At 53.9% G+C, this 19,068-nt stretch overlaps 1 protein-coding gene across 17 annotated transcripts in view; it reads left to right on the forward strand.

Annotated features, from left to right (window-relative positions):
- Positions 1-19,068, forward strand: part of ARHGAP22 (Rho GTPase activating protein 22) — a 191,464-nt gene that overhangs the window by 135,642 nt on the left and 36,754 nt on the right. The window contains exon 1 of one of the 17 annotated variants that reach the window (XM_014841543.3): positions 16,396-16,684. The exons of 14 other annotated variants lie outside the window; for them this stretch is intronic. In XM_014841543.3, coding sequence (XP_014697029.2) covers positions 16,633-16,684 — 52 coding nt within the window. In that variant the 5' untranslated portion in view covers positions 16,396-16,632. Of the gene's footprint in view, positions 1-16,395; positions 16,685-18,753; positions 18,990-19,068 lie in introns of those variants that run through there. 2 more of the 17 variants (XM_044759497.2, XM_070493354.1) reach the window with 2 other exon arrangements.

Below are 19,068 nucleotides of genomic sequence, written 5' to 3' on the forward strand. Positions count from 1 at the left end.
TGCTGGGCATTTACTGTGCCAAGGGCAGCGCCAGCTGGGCCTCCGATTTCTCCAGCCTCCCCTCGGGGTGGGTACGATAGTGTCAGTTTTAGAGATGAAGACATTGAGGCTCTGAGAGGTAAACCACTCTCCCCCGGCCACCCAGATGTCCCCGGTCAAGCGAAGTTTGAACCGAGCTCGGAATGCCTCCCAAATCTGTGTTCTCTTCTCCCGGCTGTCTTTCAAGTCTCAAGAATGGACTCTTCTGGGAAGATCCCAGTTGATAGTCCTTGGCTGCTAGGACTGCGGGGCTTTGACGTTTCTCTGGCTACCTAATAAAGTGATTTCTGATGGAAACCTAAGGACGTGCTTCCTTCCTGTGCCCCACTCCTCTGGGACCCACAGGACATCATCAGAGCTTGGAAATCCCTGGAAACCGGGGAGGAGCAGGCACCCAAAGGATGTCGCAGCCCCTTCCCTTTATTCAGAGAAACCGGGGACCCGCTCCTTCCCCATAAACTCCTGGGAAGCCACTGACTAGGGCTGGGCGAAGGGAGGGGGGTGAGTCTGGGGGAAATGAGGCCACGGAGCCCCGGAAAAGGCTTGGGTCACCCAGCATCCTGCCCTGTCTCCCCTGTGAGGCCCCATTGTCCTGGCTCCAGCTCCCGGCTGGCCCGCCCTCACCACTGCAGCATTCACAAGCTGGCTCTAAGGCCCATTCTGAGTGAGTTCGCGCTATTTGTAGAATCTTCTTAAAATACCACAACAGTGCCATTCACGGAGCGTCTGCCTGGCAGTCGATGGTGGAGGTCGGAACAAAGCTTCCCTGTGCTCGGCATCCCGTTCTAGCCTCTGCCGGAGGGCACCCCTCCACCCCACCGATGGGGGTGCTGGCGCTCGCCCTGTCCTGGGTACTCCAGAGCGAGGCCCCGTGGGGTCCAGCCCAGACTCTGGTCCCCCGACACTGGCCCGGAGCATGCCCTGGGTCAGGCTGGCCAGCAGAGGGAGTGCAGGATGGCGCCCAGCTCTGTAAACGAGATGGTGGCCTCCATGTGGCCATCCCCATTAGGCAGAGGTCTCCATACCCCCACCCTCAGCCCCCCATCAGCAGGCCGCACGCAGACTTGCTCAGTCACAGCTGGATGGAAGGACGAGAACAACAAATCAGTAAGGGCTCATCAGGGAGGGACCCGGGAGGATAAAACCCATCGTGTCCAGAATCAGAAACTCTGGCATTCTCGTTTCCAGGGACACGGTGTCATCACAGTGGTGTCCTCGCCAAGTGCATTGCTCCGCCCCACTTCAGCAGTCCCCACAGTGCCTTCTCAGGAGCACTTCCTCTTGGGATGTTGATAAGAGTCACATCAGCAAGGTGTTTTGTGGTACCCGGAGGAGCTGAGGGTTTTCTGCTGTTGGACCTTTATCATGCTGATGGCGGGGCTTCCGCCTGGAGCTGCTGGCTGGACAGCGATGCTCTAGCTGGACCTTCCTGTGTCCCCTCCAGGATGAGGGTGTGGCTGGAGCCCCAGGCGATGTGCTCATCTGTTCAAAGGTTTGATGACTTCCCAATTTTTGTTGTCCCCCATTGGCACCTAACCATTGCAGAGAAAATCAGGCGTTCCTCCAAAAGGAGGGAGCTGAGCTGTCCTGCAGCTAAGAGCCTGCGGTGGGCCCTGCTGTGTGACTGGGAATGGCCAGTGGGACCCCCTCGCTGCCTGGGAAGGCTTGGCAGCCAGGGCCCAGCAGCTCCCTCATTGAGCCGCTGTGCCAGCCAGCACTGACGTCCGGTCCCCCAAGGTGGGTTTGTAAACTCCGGCAGGCCCCCGATAAGCCTCTGGTAACAGCTGGTCAGGAAGCACCCTGGGCCACGCCCTGAGCAGTGGCAGGTTGTCATATACAGCCACAGCACGAAGTGTGATCTCTGATGAGGGCCCTGCCCCACAGTGTGGATCTGTCTGGGGCAAGGGCGGGGTGTCCACACCAAGGATGGATCTGGGATTCACAAAGCACCACCGTGTAAAGAGCAACAGCCGCCTCAGTGTGGACAGTGGCCGTCCCAACGTGTGAGCCCTGACAGCTGAACGGGAATCTGAGCATCCTGGGGGAAGGCAGGCCGCCCCGGGGAGTGGGCCCTCTCTGAGACGAGGAGGCCCACATCACTCACCGGCTGCAGGACTTCTGGCAGGGGACTTTGGAGTTCTGTGCCTCAGTTTCCCCATCAGTGAAACAGGATCCGCGAGGCCTAGGCTGGGGTTTGCTGTGAGGATTAGAGGAGCTGGCCCAGGTCGGCCTTGTTCCTGGCAGCGTCCTATCCATAAGTGAGTTACCAGAGAAATGGGAGATTTTGCGGTTTCCATAGCCTGTGCTCACGCCCACTGGGGCTCTGAGCTCCCTGAGGACAGCAGTGGCCTGCGTGTCATCCTCCTGTCCTAGGCTCACCCACACATGCGTGGCTGTCCTACAAGGAGGTGGAGGAAGCTGGTGAGAGGTGCTGCTGTACAGAGAGGGTCCTGCACACCAAGGACTCGGAGGAGAGGGAGGCTGACGTCATTGTGGGAATGTCTGAAGGTTGAGTTTGTTGATGCTGTTCGCCCTTTGCCCAAGACACTAATCTTTCAGAATTCTGAGTTTTCGTGTCCTCTGTTTCTTCCGTTGCCGTCACCTGTAACTTCATGATGTTGTCACTATGGCTGCCTATATCCGCTCTCCCAGTCCTTTTTAACCACCATCCGGGGACCATGGAGCCAGCGAGGCATGCCTGTTAGAAATGTGTGTAAAACAAGAGTAAGCGAGCCCTGAGTAAGGTCCTGGGGGGGCCAGCTGTGCGGCTCTTAGTGTTTTGAAGCCTGTTTGAGCCTCCCTTTCATTCTTTCACTTGTCCCCAGACTCCGGATGGGTGAGGTTGCCAGTAGGTGATTTCTGGATAAACGAGGTGTTTCTGTAATACCCTAGGCCTGGAGGGACAGGCAGTTACCCTGGGTGTGGTGGTTTTCTGTCCATGCAAGTTGACTCTTCAAGTGAGAAAGGCTAAGGTGATGAAGACCCCAGCAAACAAAGTATTTTCCCAGGTCCACCTTGCAGGCAGGACTGAGGGGCAGGAGGAACAGAGAGGCTGGAGGAGCTGGGGTTTTGCTCCCCAGCCCTGCCAGCTCTGTTGAGGGGGAGATCTCTGGACGTCAGAGGGATGAGGCATAAAATCTTGGCTCTGGCCCTCTGGCTGGGAGGGCTTAGGCAGTTTTCTTCTGTAGAAAGTGGAAAGACAGACCTTCCTCAAGGTCTTGATCTAGGCAGCCAGGTTGCATAACTCCAGGAGGGGGTTCACACAAGCTACAATGCGAGTTGGTGCCTCCAGAGGGTGCTATTCATTTAGACTACAATGAGATTGACTGCCCTGGGATGGGGCAGGCACTTAGACTGCAATGTGAATATCAGCCTCCAGAGGTGCCATTTATTAAAGCTGTAAGGTGAATGGCTGCCTCCAGAGGATTCCATGCACTTAGATTGTGAAAGTGAATGGCTGCGTCCTGGAGTTGTGCTGGGAAGTGGTGCTGGTTAACAGTGAACATGGTATGCTTCCATCCTGGCACTAGCAAGACTTCTTATTTGTCTGTTTGGCCTCCAGGAGGGAGCCAGCTTGTAAACTAGTGTGTTGTTTTGTTAAGAACCTGAAGAATTTGGGTGAAAAAGAGCATGGGGAGGACATTAGCTACAGCTCTGAGGTCCCAGCACCTGCTGGGGGTGGGCCACGTTCTTTCGGCTTGACCTCCCTGGAACCCTTGCAAAGAGGAACAGAGCATCAGCGAGAGATCCATGGCATCCCTATGGAGTCAAGGAAATTTCTTGTGCCCAACATAGATTTTGTGGCTCAACAGGTGTCCGTGTGACCAGCTAGAGGAGGCAGAAAGGCCCTGGGGCGAGGGGTGAGTGTGTGGCACTGGCTGGGCAGACAGGGGGCGTGGACCCCCACAGGCGCCTGGCGCTGCTCTGCCACGTGGCAAGTCACCTGCCTCAGCCTCTGCACTCAGAGCCCTTCTCTGCAGTCAGCTGAACTCCTTACAGGCCTTTGGCCCTGTCTGCTGCCTTCCGCCTCCATGAAGCCCTCCAGATTCCTCTCTTCACCGTGGCCTGGTGAGGAGGCCGAACTTGCTTCTGGGGGAGGTGAAAACCCTTTACACCTAGGAATTCTGCCTCCGCGACTCCTCCAAGCTGCTGGACCAACCGGGAGCTGCCGGCCAGGCTTCCCCCTCCCCAGCACGAAGAGATCCTGTGGTGCTGAGGTTTTGTGGTGCAGAACTGGGGAGGGGCTCCGCCATCTCCATAACAAAGAGCAGGGAGGCAGACGGGGAGCCTCGGGCCTCCAACCTGCATCCTCCCCAACTCAGTCCAGAGCAGACGTCTTTGTTGTTGCTAATTTGGCTTCTTGGGTTGCTTCCCAGCCTGCGGCTGACCCCGCTCGCCCTTGGCTCCCTGAGGACCGGGGCAGCGTCTGCTTCGCCTTTGTGTCCCCGTTTCCTAGCATGGTTTCTGGCAGCACTTGGAGGTCCTGAGATGGTAGGAGCAGAGAGTGTCCTCGGGGCAGCGGTTCTGAAACGGCCACGTGGGGCAAACAAGGACTTCCTCCTGGTCAAGGGAGAACAGAGATGGGGGCCATGGGCTGGCTGGCTGTCGCCTCGTGGTGTCAGGAAGAATCTAGTCAGGTCCTTGGGTGATGGTCAGCCCCTGCCCCAGCCCTGGGCCTTCCCCTGTGATGCCAGGCTGGGGGGGCCAGGCACAGGGAGCTGACAGCCAGGAAAAGGGACTCCAGGCCAGGGATCCCTGGTCCGTGCGTGCGTGTCAACCAGCTGGGCTTGAGCCCAAGGTGGGAATCAGTTGGGAGGGGGTAAGAGGGGATGCCACCAGCATTTGTTGAATTAATGCTTTTTGAATAAATTCATTACAAAATGACTTTTATTTCTTATGTTTAGTCTCAAATGAGCAGTTTCTGGAGACAGTGAGCAGAGCGTGGTGGGACTTGGGATACGCCCCCCCTCCCACCAGCACTGGGCCCCAGTGCCTGTCCCAGCTCTGCTCATGCCCCCGCGTGGGAGGGGGCTTGGAGCCTCAGAGGCTGGTCCTTGTTCTTGTGATGAGGATTTTTAGGCTGCTTAATTTTAAAACAGTTTATGATGAGGATTTTTAGGCTGGTTACTTTTAAAACTACAGATAAGAAGCAGGCTCCGAGGAGTGGAATTTGTTTGCCCTTTGATCAGAGACAATTGCATTTGTGAAGGAAATCTCCATGCCTCCCTCTCTGCGCCAGGAGGAAGGGGGGATGGCTTTATCTCTGGAAACTCTTAATGGGGAAGGCAAGAACTTAAGTTGTTTACTGTCTGGCAACCTCATGTAACTGACCCCCCACCCCAAAATCCTCCTTTGTCTTTAGCTGAAGATAATATTTGAGCGGTGACTTCTGCCATTTACTCAATCCAGTTTGATTCTTATCTAAAAGTTGTGGGACCGCCCCATGGCCGGACCCTACCGGCACTGGTACCATTTTAACTTTTTTTTCCTTTGTCTTGTAAAGAGATGACTCACATACCTATGCCTTAAATTTAGCCCTAACCCTCAACTCAGGGCAGCAGCAGGAGCTCTGACTGCCCGTGGGTCCTGTCCCCACGCACCAGCTCTGCCTGCCCATGGGTCCTGTCCCCATGCCAGCGGGGGCAGCAGAAGCGGCAGCAGCAGGAGCTCTGACTGCCCGTGGGTCCTGTCCCCACGCACCAGCTCTGCCTGCCCATGGGTCCTGTCCCCATGCCAGCGGGGGCAGCAGCAGCGGCTCTGCCTGCCCATGGGCTCTGTCCCCATGCCAGCGGCGGCAGCAGAAGCTCTGACTGCCCATGGGTCCTGTCCCCATGCTATTCCACACTATTCTCTAAATAAAAGAGCACTACTGCCAGATCTTGAGAGTCTAAGAAATCTTTCTTTCGACTCCTCGGCTCACCGACCCCGCATCACTTGCACTTCCCCTGGGTCACCACCTGGACCCTTCCTGTCCCAGCTCCACCCACCCCCTAATGTATGAGCAAGCTCTGAGACCCAGACAGATGCTGAACCCAGGCCTCGTCACCCTCTCCACACCTCCTTGCCTGGCCCTTGCGTGTCCACCTCCTCCTGGACACCTGCCGGAACTTCCTGTCGACCTCCGACCCACTCACGCCCTCCCAGCTGCGCCGATCCACACAGAGGGCCTCGGGACTTCTCCCACCTTTGCAACTGCGGCCCCTCCTCCCCACGCCCGGATCTGTGCAAGACAGCCAGCCCCTCTGGTCACAGATCTCAGCTCAGGGGCCCCTCTGCAGACTTCCTGACGCCCTGCCCAAGGAGCACCCCACCCCATCCTTGCCCCAGTCGCCCATCTCAGCTCACCTCCTTCCTTCTTTTGCTCCCTCGTCCTGTGTCCGTTCCCCGCCAGGAGTCAGCGCCCGGGGGGCAGGGCTGGGCTGTGCTGTTCCTCCTGCCCCCCCCTCCAGCCCGCTGATGTGCCAAGCCCCAGAGCAGGTGGGGGAACGCGGGGGGTGAAAGCTCCAGGCCCACCATGGATGTTTCATTCCCTGGCCTGCTTGCCTCCCTGGGAGAGCTTCCAAAACCCACGGCCCGCACACGAGCCTGTCTCGGGCTTTGATTGGGGGGAACCCAAGCTAAGATGCATGGTAGTAGTGGCTGCAGTGTCAGTGGGGAGAAATATTCACCTTAGCATAGTGACGTGAAGCAGCGAAAGGCACGAGGTACTGCCAGTTAGTGAGGGGTGTGTACTCACCCACCGTCCATTAGTCATTCATCTAGCAGGAGATGATGGAGCTGCCACCTGGAGCAGAGCACTCTGTTAGTGCTCTAGGAGAGGCACCAGGGTGCATCACACCCCAGGAGGCCCAGAAGGCCGACCAGGGTGGCAAGGACCTGGGGTGGGGAGGGGTCAGGGGCTGGGTGTGGACCAAGGAGGGGTCTTGGATGCAAACCAAGGTTCCCTCCCCACTAGATCATGGGGCTTGGGGAACTTACCCCCTGGCTGCAGCTCCTCCTGCTCATAGTAGGGATGGTGATGTGGTCATAGCACTTTCTTGCTAGAGTTGCTGGGAGGAGCGCCAGACTCTGCCAGCATTGGTGGGGGAGGGGGCAGCAGGACAGTAAAGACAGCAGCCGCCGCCTTGGGACCTCTGCAACCCACACTGTAACATTGTAGAAATAAATGCCAGCATGGTCCTTGGAGGGGTCGATTCTGGCCATGTCTGAGGAAGCTGGCGCTGAGTAGGTGCTTCAGCAGCGTGGGTTCCCTCTCCCTGCCTTAGACTTGACGACTGAAGCCATATTCCCTCCGGGACGCTCAGCATAAATCACATTTGTTTCGATTCTAATTGCAAGGCCCCCACCCCATCCCCCCAACAGCCCCCTGCCCTTGAACAGTCCAGACCTGCTCTCCATCTGACAGTGGCGTATTCTATGTTAATATGTTGCTATTTTCAACTTATTTTTTTCTGCACAAAAGTTACTTTTAACCCCGGGGGGCTCTGGCCTTACAGTCAGTGGTGTTTTCCAGTCTCGGCCGGCCATGCGGTGTCTATGGGAGGTCAGGAGACAAGTGGCCCGACGCCAGGCCCAGAGCCCAAGCTGTTGGGGGAGGTGGCCCTGCGGATGCCGTTCTCACAGTGTGGACTCAGCCCCACGCCCAGACCTCTGGACCCCTTCCTATCTCTCAAACACTAGTTTTGCGTTCGTTTGTGATTGTAAGTCAGGCCTGTCTCCCCAGCCAGGCTGCCTTCTCCAACAGGCGTTTGTCACTGCTGTGTCCCAGCACACGGCACCATGCCTGGCACGGGGTAGACCTTCAGTAGGTATTGGTGGGAGGGAGAATGGGATAAGGAAAGCTGGGAGTGGGTGGGGCACAGTTAGGGGAGCTGAAGGAGAAGTGGATTTATTTGAGCTGGGGCTGGATGAATGAGGAGGAGTTTACCAGGTGGACACGGTGGGAAAGGCATCCAAAGAAGAGGGAACAGCATGTGCAAAGACAGTGAGGCCTGAGTACATGGTTTATCCCAGGTACAGGAAGTAGGGCAGAGAGCCTGGAGTATCCGGTGAGATAGGGGAGTAGCTGGCCCGGCTGAAAGGGACCCTGGGCTGATCACACAGAGGAGCCCCAGTGGGAAGCAGTGAACTGGGACGTGTCCTGAAGGCAGAGGGGAGAGGCTGTGGTATGGAATTCTCACCGGGAAGGAAGACACCTGACTTGCCTTTCAGAGAGGACCCTCAGGCCGAGCTCAGGCATTTCCAGCTGGCCCCACATTCCTCCTTCACTTCTGCAATTGTCCCCGTGAGAAAAATCACGGCCCACGTTCTCCCACGGGCGCTGCCCAGGGCAAGGTCTACCCAAACGTCCCCAGAACCACAGAAGATTTTCCATGGAGGTGCTGGTTTTGAGAAATGAAACTCTGCTAGAGGGACAGACTGGTGAAAGGGGAAGTTGGAGCTCAAACCATTTTGGGGACAGTGGGTGCATTTTCCTAAATTAAAAGTACTCAAGGGGGCTGCCCCATGGCACAGCTGTTAAGTTTGTGCACTCTGCTTCTGCAGCCCGGGGTTTGCTGGTTGGGATCCTGGGCGTGGACCTATGCACCGCTGATCAAGCCGTGCTATGGCAGGCGTCCCACATATAAAAAAATGGAGGAAGATGGGCACAGATGTTAGCTCAGGGCCAATCTTCCTCAGGGGAAAAAAAAAAGTACTCAAAAGTGCAGGGCACGTCTAACTTCTCCGGGGCCAAACCTGGGAGCTGACACCTCTCTCAAGTGAAGAGAAACGATTGTTATTCAGGACAGTAATCTGTGTCCCTGATAACACACTCACACACACTTCAGGAGTCTACAGTGAGAAGTAATTCTTGTTCTTGAGCCTGTTGCCTCCTCTTTGAAGCAAGCCCAGGTCCCTGCGTCCTGCTTGTCCTTTCAGAAATAGGCATGCACGACCATGCCCCTGTGTGTACACGCCACTCTTACACAGATGCCAGTGTATCCTTTGTGCTGTATCTTGCTTTTTCCACACAATAATGTATTATCCCATGTCACATAGTTCCACCACCTTCTCTTTCTGGATGTACATAATTTATTTAGCCAGCACATCATTTATTTAACTTGATGGACGGTTCACTTTTTGCCGTTTATTCTTACTGCCTCCTTGTGCACACGTGTAAATGTCTCTGCAGAGTAAATTCCCAAGGAAGAGATTGCTGGCTCAGTTGAAATTTTGACAGATTTTGTCACATAATTCCCCAAAGAGGTTTGCAAAAACCTACTTCTACCAACATGGTGAGGGTCTGCCCACTTTCCTCACTGCCCTCCTCTCAGGTTGGGGTCCAGCTTCGAGCCCCTCCCACCCCCTGGTGAGCCGGTCCCTAGGCTCAGCTCGGCTCTGAGTGGCTCCCAGGTGCCAATAAGCCCACATGGTTGGTCACCCCGGAAGGCACAGCCTGCAGCCCGCCATTCACTGTCCCCACCACCCCCATGTGATGTGAGGACGTTTCACTTGTCACTTTATAGTAAATTCTGCTTTCGTTTCATTTTTAAAATAGGTAACATGGTTCAAATATGAGAAGGGACAAAGCCAGTCTCCCGGCACCCTTTTCCTCCAGCCACCCGCTGCCCTCCTCAGAAGAAGAGCCATGCCCAGTGTCTTCTGTCTCTTTCCAGAAATATTTTGCACATATTCAAACAAACAAGTGCATCTTTTGTTCTTCCTCCCTCCTTCCCTTCCTTTGCAAACATGATAACATGTCATTGCTTTTTCCACATAACAGCATCTAGCAGAGAACATTTCAAATCTGGGCAGAAATTGCATCTTCCTTCTTTCTAGTACCTACAAAGCATCATATTTTATGAATATGAATCCCTCTGCTTCCTTCTCATCATTGTCATTTCAGTTTCTTTTCTTTGCCATGCAAATATTTTTAACTTTTGCGTGGTGGCATTTTCTTTCTGTGGTCTCTGGTTTTGGTGTCATATTTAGAAAGGCCTTTCCCACTTTGAGGTAATGAGAAATTTCTCCCATGAGTGATTCGGGGACTTTCGTGGGTTTCGTTTTTCATCTTTAACTCTGATCCATCATGAATTTTTATTCTGTTATATGGTATGACATAAGGATCCACCTTGATAATTTTCATCTAGTTGTCCCTATTCCATTTATAAAATAATCCATTTTGTCCTCACCCATTTGAAATAACTCCTTAATTTAATCAGACTCCCAAAATGCGTTTGCGTCTCTCTGTTCGTGCTATGCAGTATGTACTGTTTTTGTATTGTAGCTGTATGCTCTGCTATTTTAATAATTGGTGGGGCTGGTCTGCCTTCATTATTCTTTTTTCAAAAATGCATTTGCTGTCTTTGCATATGAACTTGAGAATCAACTTGTCTAATGTAAAAAGAAATGTTATTAGCGTTTTATGGTGTTAAATTTACAGACTAAATTAGGTGAAATTGGCATCTCTGTTAGCTTGAGTTTTCCTTCTTATATGATGCTATGCATTTCTGTTTCTCCTAATTTATAAACAGATTGTGATTTCTGTGTGTTATTGTGATTTCTGTGTGTTAATTCTGTGTCTGGCTACCTTACGGAATTCCCTTAGTGCTTGCAATGGTTTTTCAGTTTGTTGACTTAGGTTTTCCGCATATATAAATAATAACAGCAATAATAATAACAGCAGGCCTCCAGCCCCCTCCAGCTTTCATAGTTTTGTGTTCTCTCTCTAATCTAATTGCACCGGCGAATAGTTCCAGGAGAATGCACAGTCGCAGTGGTGCTGGTGGACGCGCTTGTATTGTCCCCGGCTTTGATGGGAATGTCACTACTGTCTGTCTACTAAGTAGATTTGGCTTTTGTGTATTCATGTTGAGGAAGGATCTGTCTATTCCTGTCTAACGTAGAATTTTTATCAAAATGGATGTTAAATGTTGTCAAGTGCCTTCCAGGGTTTCTCCCCAGACCCAGGCTGTGGGTCCACAGCGTGCCCCGCTAGCCCTGATACCTCCTGCAGTTGCCGATGAAGCAATGAGGGACTGCCTGGTGGCGCCCAGGGTCTCTGTCCCAGATGCTTTCAGCTGCAGGAAGCAGAAAAGCTCCCCTAACTGGGTTAAATTAAAGGAGGTGTTATTCCTACAGACCGAGAAACCCAGAGGTGGCCAGTAACTGGGTTGGTGACTTGGGGGCTCAAGAGAGTCAGCGAGGACCTGGATGCCTGCCTCCCCTCTGCCCTCCTTGGCCTGTTGGCTTTACCCGCTGCTCAGCGTGGTCGTAAGATGACCACCACGCGTCTCACAGGCACGACACGTCCCTTTGATGGAGAGGGGTCTCTTGGTGGGGTCCTTCTTTGAAGTCAGGAAGCCTGTCTCAGAAGCCCCTTCGAGGAGCCCCTGTGTCCCTGAGGCTGTGTCTCCGGTCTTAGGACGGCCTGTAAAGTGTAACTCGTTTTCATTTCTTTAAAAATCGTACTTCGTGTCCCACAAGCGCTCATGGGTAATGGCTACATGTGATCCCATCACAGTTGTGCGCCCCACCCCACCTAGCCTTTCCCATTTTGGGCGTCACGGTGCTCACGACATCTCACCGGGTGTGTCGCTGCTTCTTTGACTGGGCCTTCTGAGATCTGAAACAGGGTGGGCTCTGTGGCCACTGCCTTTCTCGGGCAAACGAGAACTTCACTTTTGGTTCCAGCCCATCAGAGATGTGATTGAAAGCCCAGAGCGAGTACGAGGACCCACAAAGGATGGGGCGCAAGGCCATGGGGAGACCCCGGGGGGCCCACTGCGCACTATTTGGGGCATTGGGGGCTCTAACTGTCTGCCCGAGACCTGGGGGGTGTTGGGACTTGCTTTCTCAATGTGTCTGTGATTTCCTTGACTGTCCCGGCCCCAGGGGAAGGGGGCCAGTGAGGGCCTGGATGTGGAATGTCTAGAGGCCCTGAGGACAGATGGGCGGGCGCCTGACACACCCTGTTCACTGTTGGAGATCAAAGAAGTCTTCTCAGCTAGCACATCCCAAGGGGGAGAGAGGCCCACATAAGGTTTCCATGTGCCCCAGTGTAGTGACATTGGGTGGAGTCTGTGCAGGGACTGGGGACCCCACCCATCCCTGTCCTGCTCAGTGGCTGCCTCCCTTCTTCACAGGATCTTGTCTTCCTTCTCAGAAAACAGAGCATGTGGTCCTAGGCAGATGGTCCCTGCATGGTGAGGCTGTGTACCTGCCCTGGGGACCGCATCCTCTTCCCTCAGTGCACATACAGCAACCCTAAGCGACAGATTCAAGACAGCCCTGAAGGAACCTTGGGGACCTGAAGTTTCTGCTTCTCACAGCCCCAGCACCTCCCCTCCTGACCCTCTGCCCTCCACCCCCTCCCCTAGGAGGGCCCCTGGGAGGGCGTGTGACAGAGGGTGACAGCTGGGGCACCCTGGGCCCTCTGCAGTGCTGCCCTGGGGATGGAGCAGGGTGGTGGCGGGGGAGCGTTCGGGAAACCCTGGGCCCTGCAGTTGCCTGAGTGGTCAGTGGGGAGGGTCTGTCTGGTGGTGGACCCCAGGCTGCCTTCACTTCCTTCCCGGGGTTCCAGCAGTTCTCTGTGCCTTACTTCCGTATCCAGTTTTCCCTGGGGTTCCTTTTCTCCCTATCTGTTCAGACTTATGTTGGGCACATATTTAGGCCACGAGACCACCTTTCACGACTTGCTTCCAGTCCCCAAAGTCAGATGACAGCCCAGCACTATCTCCTGCTTTGTGTCCTCTTTCCTCCTTCCCCTGTCTCTTTTCTCTCTCTGCATTTGTGACAATAAAAAGGCTTTCTAGAAATGCAGAGGTGGGTTGTCCCTGGCTGGGGGCTGCTGCTCACAGGAGCCCCGAGAAGGGAAGCAGGGAGCAGAAGGCCCAGCGCCCCCTAAGGACCCCACCCCACTGTTGATGCATCCAAAGGAGGCCAAGAGGTGACCTGGGAGCCAGCCCCTGTTCGTGGCCCTGAGGCTTGCCCAAGGTAGACCAGGTCGGCCTCTTGCTGCCCTCCTGCAGGGGGGGGCCTCAGATTTTCAGCTGAGAGCGCACACCTTGTCTTTTGCTGATTTCTCTGTGGGAGGCCCCAGGCCTGTCTATGCACGCAGCTCAGGTCCCCAGATCATGCCCCCTTGAAGGTTGGGTCTAAGGTGGCCAACACCCTAGGAGACTGGGTGGCATGTAGTTTGTCTCACCCACCCAGGGCCCACTGGAGAGGTCACCCAGCCTCATGTGATAAGATACAGCCAGCTCGCTCTGAGCAGGGGTCTGGGCAAAGCTAAGTGGGAGCAGCTTTACAGTCCAGTGTATATGAGTCACCTTGATTCTCCCAGCCCCCATCCCCAGAGGGGCACTACACAACTACAGCCCCCCCCATCTTTGTAAAAGCCTTAGGGCAGGGCACAGGTAGACCCCCCCCCCGCAATTATTGCTCTGACCTAGAGAGGGGATCCATAAAGTAGCAACCCCTGACGCTTCCGCATAGGTTACATCATCTAGTGATCTTAGTTGTCTTCTTGCAAAGATTCTGGCAGGCACCAGGTGAGAGTTTAGGGGTCAAGTACAGAGATGGAGAAGGAGGTCAGGTCCCAGCAACAGAGGTGGAAAGAGTGGCCAGAACAGGCAGGCCTGGAGACAGCAGCTCTAGGCTGGGAATTCTGGCCTTCCCAGTTCTTCCCTGTGTCACATGGGCAAACGATTCCATTTGCCTGAGCCTCAGTTTCTTTACCTATATAGCAAGGATCATAACACCTACCTTACAAGTCATAAGAAGATAAAATGCCATAGTGTATGTAATTACCTGGCACATAGTAGGCAGCTGCTGCTTCTGTTATTATAATTATTATCATCCATATCATCATCATTATTAAAAGAGATGTAAGGATAGGTAACATCAGATTCCAACTGTCTAGGCCCACTGAGGCAGCAGGCCACGTAGGGGAGGGTCGTGCTTCACACTGTATTTTGACAAGATGGGGGTTGTGTTTTTTATCTGTTGCTGTATGACAAAGTACCCCAAAACTTAGTGGCCTGAAACACAAACATGTCACCTCACTGTGTCTGACAGTCAGGAATCTGGAGTGGCTTAGCGGGGTCCTCTGGCTCAGGGTCTCTCACAGGCTGCATGCAGGTGTTGACAGGGGCTGTGGTCTCATCTGAAGGCCTGACTGAGGGAGGCACTGCTTCAGGCTCACTCATGTGGATATTGGTAAGGAAGGCTCCTTGAGTGCTGTTGGACTGAGGGCCATGGTGCCTTGCTGGTTCTTGGCCAGAGGCTTCTCTTAGTTCCTTGCCACATGGGCCTCCCCACAGGGCAGCTTACAGCACGGCAGCAGGCTTCCAGCAGGACAAGTAAGGAAGAGAGCGGTGGAGGGCGTGCAGGATGCAAGCCACAGTCTCTTTGTAACCTAATTCAGAAGTCACATCCTGTCACTTTTTGCCATCTTGCATTCATTAAAATCAAGTCACTAGGTCCAGCCCACATCCAAGGGGATGATTATACAAGAGTGTGAATAGCAGCGAGCAGGGTTCATTGGGAGCCATCTTAGAGGCCACCTGCCACAGAGATGGAGCCAGGAGCCCAAATTCTGCAGCCAGACTGCCTGAGTTCAGATCTTCAGCCCTCAAGAGTGGGTCGTGAGTGGCCAATACTTCAAGAGACCAGTTGACAAATAATTCCCCCTTGCTGACCGGGGCCAGTTGGGAAACTCCATTCTAACTAGTCATGTGACCTCAGACCAATTCCTGAACCTCCCTCAGTCTCTGTTTTCTCATCTGTAAAATGGGTGTCATCGTTGTACCACCTTATACAGTTGTTCTGAGGATAGTCAGCCAAAAGATGCAAAGCTCTTAGAATGGTGCCCAGCACGTGGTAAACACCCAACGAAAGTTGCAAAAGATTTTTGTTACAAGAGATTGCTTGTGACTTCCACAGAGCTCTCCAGGGGTCCCCACAACAACCACCGCCACTCATAGAACTCCCACCCTTTTCCAGGCGCTGGCCCAGTCTCTGGGCGTACCAGGGAGACCAAGGGAGGCAAGGTCTGCTTTCGTGAAACTTAACATGCCTTCAGCAGAGGCACAGTAAGCAAGCATGTGGATACATAAGCTGATTTCCCAATGTGCTAAGTTCTGGAGAGAAAGGAGTGTGAGAGCATGAAAGGAGTGGGAGAGAGGAGGGACAGCTACTTGACCAAGGTTCTCACCAGGGAAAGTTTCTTGAGTTGACGTTTGAGCTGAGGTCTGAAGGTGAGAGGGAGCTGCCATGCGAGGAGCTACAAGAATGACCTTTGGAGCACCTGAAAGCACCAGGCTTCTAGTTGGAAGAGGTTAAGCTTGACGAAGAGCAAGGGGACCAAGATGGCCAATGGCAGTAAGCGTGGGCACGTGGAAGGAGATGTGGTCAGGGACCTGGACGCCCAAGGTCACATCAAAGTTGCATTTTATTCTAAGAACAGGGGGCTCTCCAAAGAATTTTAAGCAGATGTGTGTTGTTCTTAATTGGCTGCTTCTCTTTGTGGAAGGGATGGATGGATGGATGGATGGATGGATGGACAGACACATGGGGAGATGGGCAGTAAATGAGTGGCATCACCACCAGCACAGCCTCTTGTCCTGTACGCTCTCACCAGAGTTTGGTGCCCACTTCCAGCTCCAGCCCTTTCAGAAATGCCTTCAGAGCTGCCTGTGGTCCAGGCTCCCGACACCGACACACCGTGTCCTGGGAGGAGGGAGTGACGCTGGAGGAGAGGCGGCCAGGCTGGGCAAGGGGGCTGGCCTGGGCTCTCTTTGCCACCATGAGGGTGGCAGCTGATTTCATGGACAGAATCCCAAACAGCTAAGTTCACGCCCTGGCTGTGCCATTTCCCAGCCGGGCCTCCCTGGGCTACTGGAAGCTCGGGAGCTCCTGCCTCTGCCTGGAACAAAGGGATGACAATGACTAGAGGGGGTGTGATGGCACTGATGAGGCTTGTGCACGCAGTGCCCAGCCCATGTCTTCCTTGTCTCTCTCAGTCCTCACCAGAGCCTCAGAGGCGGGTCCAGTTATTGGCCTCATTTTGCTCATGAAGAAATGGAAACAGAGAAAGATTATGTGGCCAGTAAGCACTTAATTTATCAGGCTTCTCCCAGACATCCATTTACTCTCCCCCAACCCTGAGGCTGCTCTTGGAGAGGAGGACCCCGAGGCACAAAGCTGTTGGGGCGGGGGGTCACGCCCTGTTCTCAGCTCTCCCGTGCCGGGGTAATCGGGTGGACCCCGCGGCCCCCAGGCTGTCCTGTTTGCGCGCAGGGGAGGGAGTGCCCGAGGTGGCAGGCGGGGACAGCCATGGGATTTCCCTTGTAGGAACAGGGGACCGAGCGTGCAGCAGCGGGAGGGCCCCGCGGGGATCCCGGCTCGTTCCTCCCTCCCTTCCCGGGCAGTCCCGGCCCTAAGGCGCTGAGAAGGGCAGAAGTTCCCCAGGAGACACAAAGGGGGCCTGGCCCAGCGCGCAGGGGCAGAGCGCACCGCACAGCGTCCGCCGCGAGCGAGCGAGCGAGCGAGCGAGCGCCCCGAGCCAGCCGCGCCTGGGGTCGCTCCTCCCGCCCAGCCCCGCCTCGCACCATGCCCTTCTGCCCCGCCAGGCAGCTGAAGAGGAGCAGGCGTCTGCCCAGGGGTGAGTGGGCAGCCGGGACACCAGATCGGGGGATGATTAACCCTTGAAGGGCAAGTGGCATTTGGAGGCTGGAAGCGGGTCAAGGGAAATGAGTGATGGCAGAGCGCAGGGACGCGCGGGCGGCTTGACGCTTGCTGGGGTTCAGCCTGGGGTCGTCTGACCGGGATGGGCAGCGAGCGATACAGCCTCTGTAGACTGCAGAAAAGCTCAGCTGGCCCCTAGGCATGCTCAGAGCTGGCCACACGCGCCTGCGCACACATGTGCACACACACGTGCACACACCAAACACACACACACTCAGTCTCAGGAAGTCTGAGGGTAGCGGGTCCTTCGGCTCACCTCCAGCCCTAGTCTAGGCATCTACAAGCTGTCCGGTCCTGTAGCCACCAGCTCCCTGAGCGCTTGAAATGTGCCTAGTCGGGATGTGCCCTTAGTACAAAATACACACTAGACTTTGAAGACTTCGTACAAAAAGTTTATATATAATATCTCAGTATTTTCTGATTATGTGTTGAAATGCATGATACTATTTTGGATGTATTGGGATAAATATATGATTCAAAATAATTTTACATTTTCTTTTTACTTTTTTTAATATAACTACAAAAACATTTAAAATTGTACATGTGGCTCGCCTTATGTTTCCGCTGGACCACATTGCCCCAGATAGCTGTGTCCCCACACTTGGCCTTTGCCCCTGGGAATCCAGCCGTTGGGGCCCCTGGGGCTCCCTGCTCCCCTGGACAGCCAGGAGAATGATGACAGGCCCTGTGACAAGTATACATTGCAGCTGCTGTCACCTTTAAATAGTGACTTCTTTTAGTTTTTAATTATCTGCCATAATTCCTGGGCTAATTCAGAAATCATTTGATTAATTACATCAGAAGGACAGCTTTTTCACCTAGGCGTAATAGAATAAATCCCATGGCTACTTGGTTTACAAAATGCTTTCACAAATATCACTTACTCTTTTTTCTTTTTATTATGAAAATTTTATCTGAAAAAGTTGAAAGATAGGAGTTCTTGTCCTGGACCCCCTGCCAGGATCTGCTGCATTTTGGAGTCACACCTTCTCCCCCATAGCCCCTTGGGTGGGTGGAAAGAGAGATGCAAGAACAAAAGGAAGTCCTTAAATTCAGGAGTTCAGAGGGAAAGAAAGCCCAGCTGGGAACAGGAAACGCTGGGCTAGGGTCCCAGCTCATCACTTTGGGGCTGGTCCCCTTGAACAAGCTATAGGCTGAAGTAGTGAGCAGAGTGGGGTCAGAGTGTCTGGGGTCATAGTTCACTGATTCTACAGCTTGCACATGTCTCTAAACATCCCTGAGGCTCAGTTTCCTTTCATTTAAGATGGGGATAAGGACACCATTTCCCTTGTGAGTGTTTAGACATCATCAGTTCCCCACCATCACGCCTGCCTTAGAGTGAGTGCTTTGTGTGTGCCGCCATCTTGGTTCGGCTGCTGTCATTAATCTTCCATTCCTCACAGAGTCTGTGCCTGCCCTCCCCACACCAGGCACTGCTTGGTGTGCTGGAGTTGCTGATGAAACAGACAAAGTGGGAGCGGGCTGAGAATAAACAGTATAAATAAGCATGTCATGGAAACACATAAAATATATGTGTACTGGTGGTGATAAGTTCTATGGAAAAATTAAGACCGGGAAGGAGCATGGGTCACGGTTTGTGATGCAAGGTGAAGTTTAAATAGAGTGGTCAGGAAAGATTCCCCAAGAAGGCAACATTTGAGGAAAGACCAAAAGGAGCTGAGGGAGAAAGTCATGCCTGTGTCTGGAAGAACAGCTTTCCAGGCAAAAGGACTGTAGGTGCAAAGACCCGAATGCCCACATGCCTGGTTGTTGGAGGAATGACAAAGAGCAAAGTAGAGAACAGCAGCGAGGTCAAGAGAGGAGCGGGCAAGGGGCCTGGAAGACCATTGCAAGGACTTGGCCGAGAGGGGGCCGCTGAAGAATTTTAAGCAGAGGCATGTGACTTGATTTGGGTCTTAACTGGGTCACTGTGGCTGCCATATTGAGGATAGCCTGTAGGGGGCGAGAGAGGGAGCCCCGAGGCCTTGCCGGTGATCCAGATGAGAAATCGTGGTGGCTTGGACAGGTGGAACGCTGAAAAGTGGTCAGATTCTGAAGATATTTGGAAGAGGAGCCCTTCCTATTGCTGATAGGGGTGGATATGAGCTGTGAGACAGTGGAGCTGAGGATGTGTCTGGTTTCCACGGAGTAACTAGAAGATGGAGGTGTCCCCACCTGAGAAGGGAAAGGAGTGGCGGATCTGGAGATGGATTCTGTATTTGGTGAGTGTGAGATGCCTGGAGACCGCTCACTGGAGCTGTTGGGTGGGCAGTGAATAGACGGGTCTGGAGGACCAGGGGC

The sequence above is a fragment of the Equus asinus genome, chromosome 2 (genome assembly GCF_041296235.1).
Source record: "Equus asinus isolate D_3611 breed Donkey chromosome 2, EquAss-T2T_v2, whole genome shotgun sequence".
Lineage (NCBI taxonomy): Eukaryota > Metazoa > Chordata > Mammalia > Perissodactyla > Equidae > Equus > Equus asinus.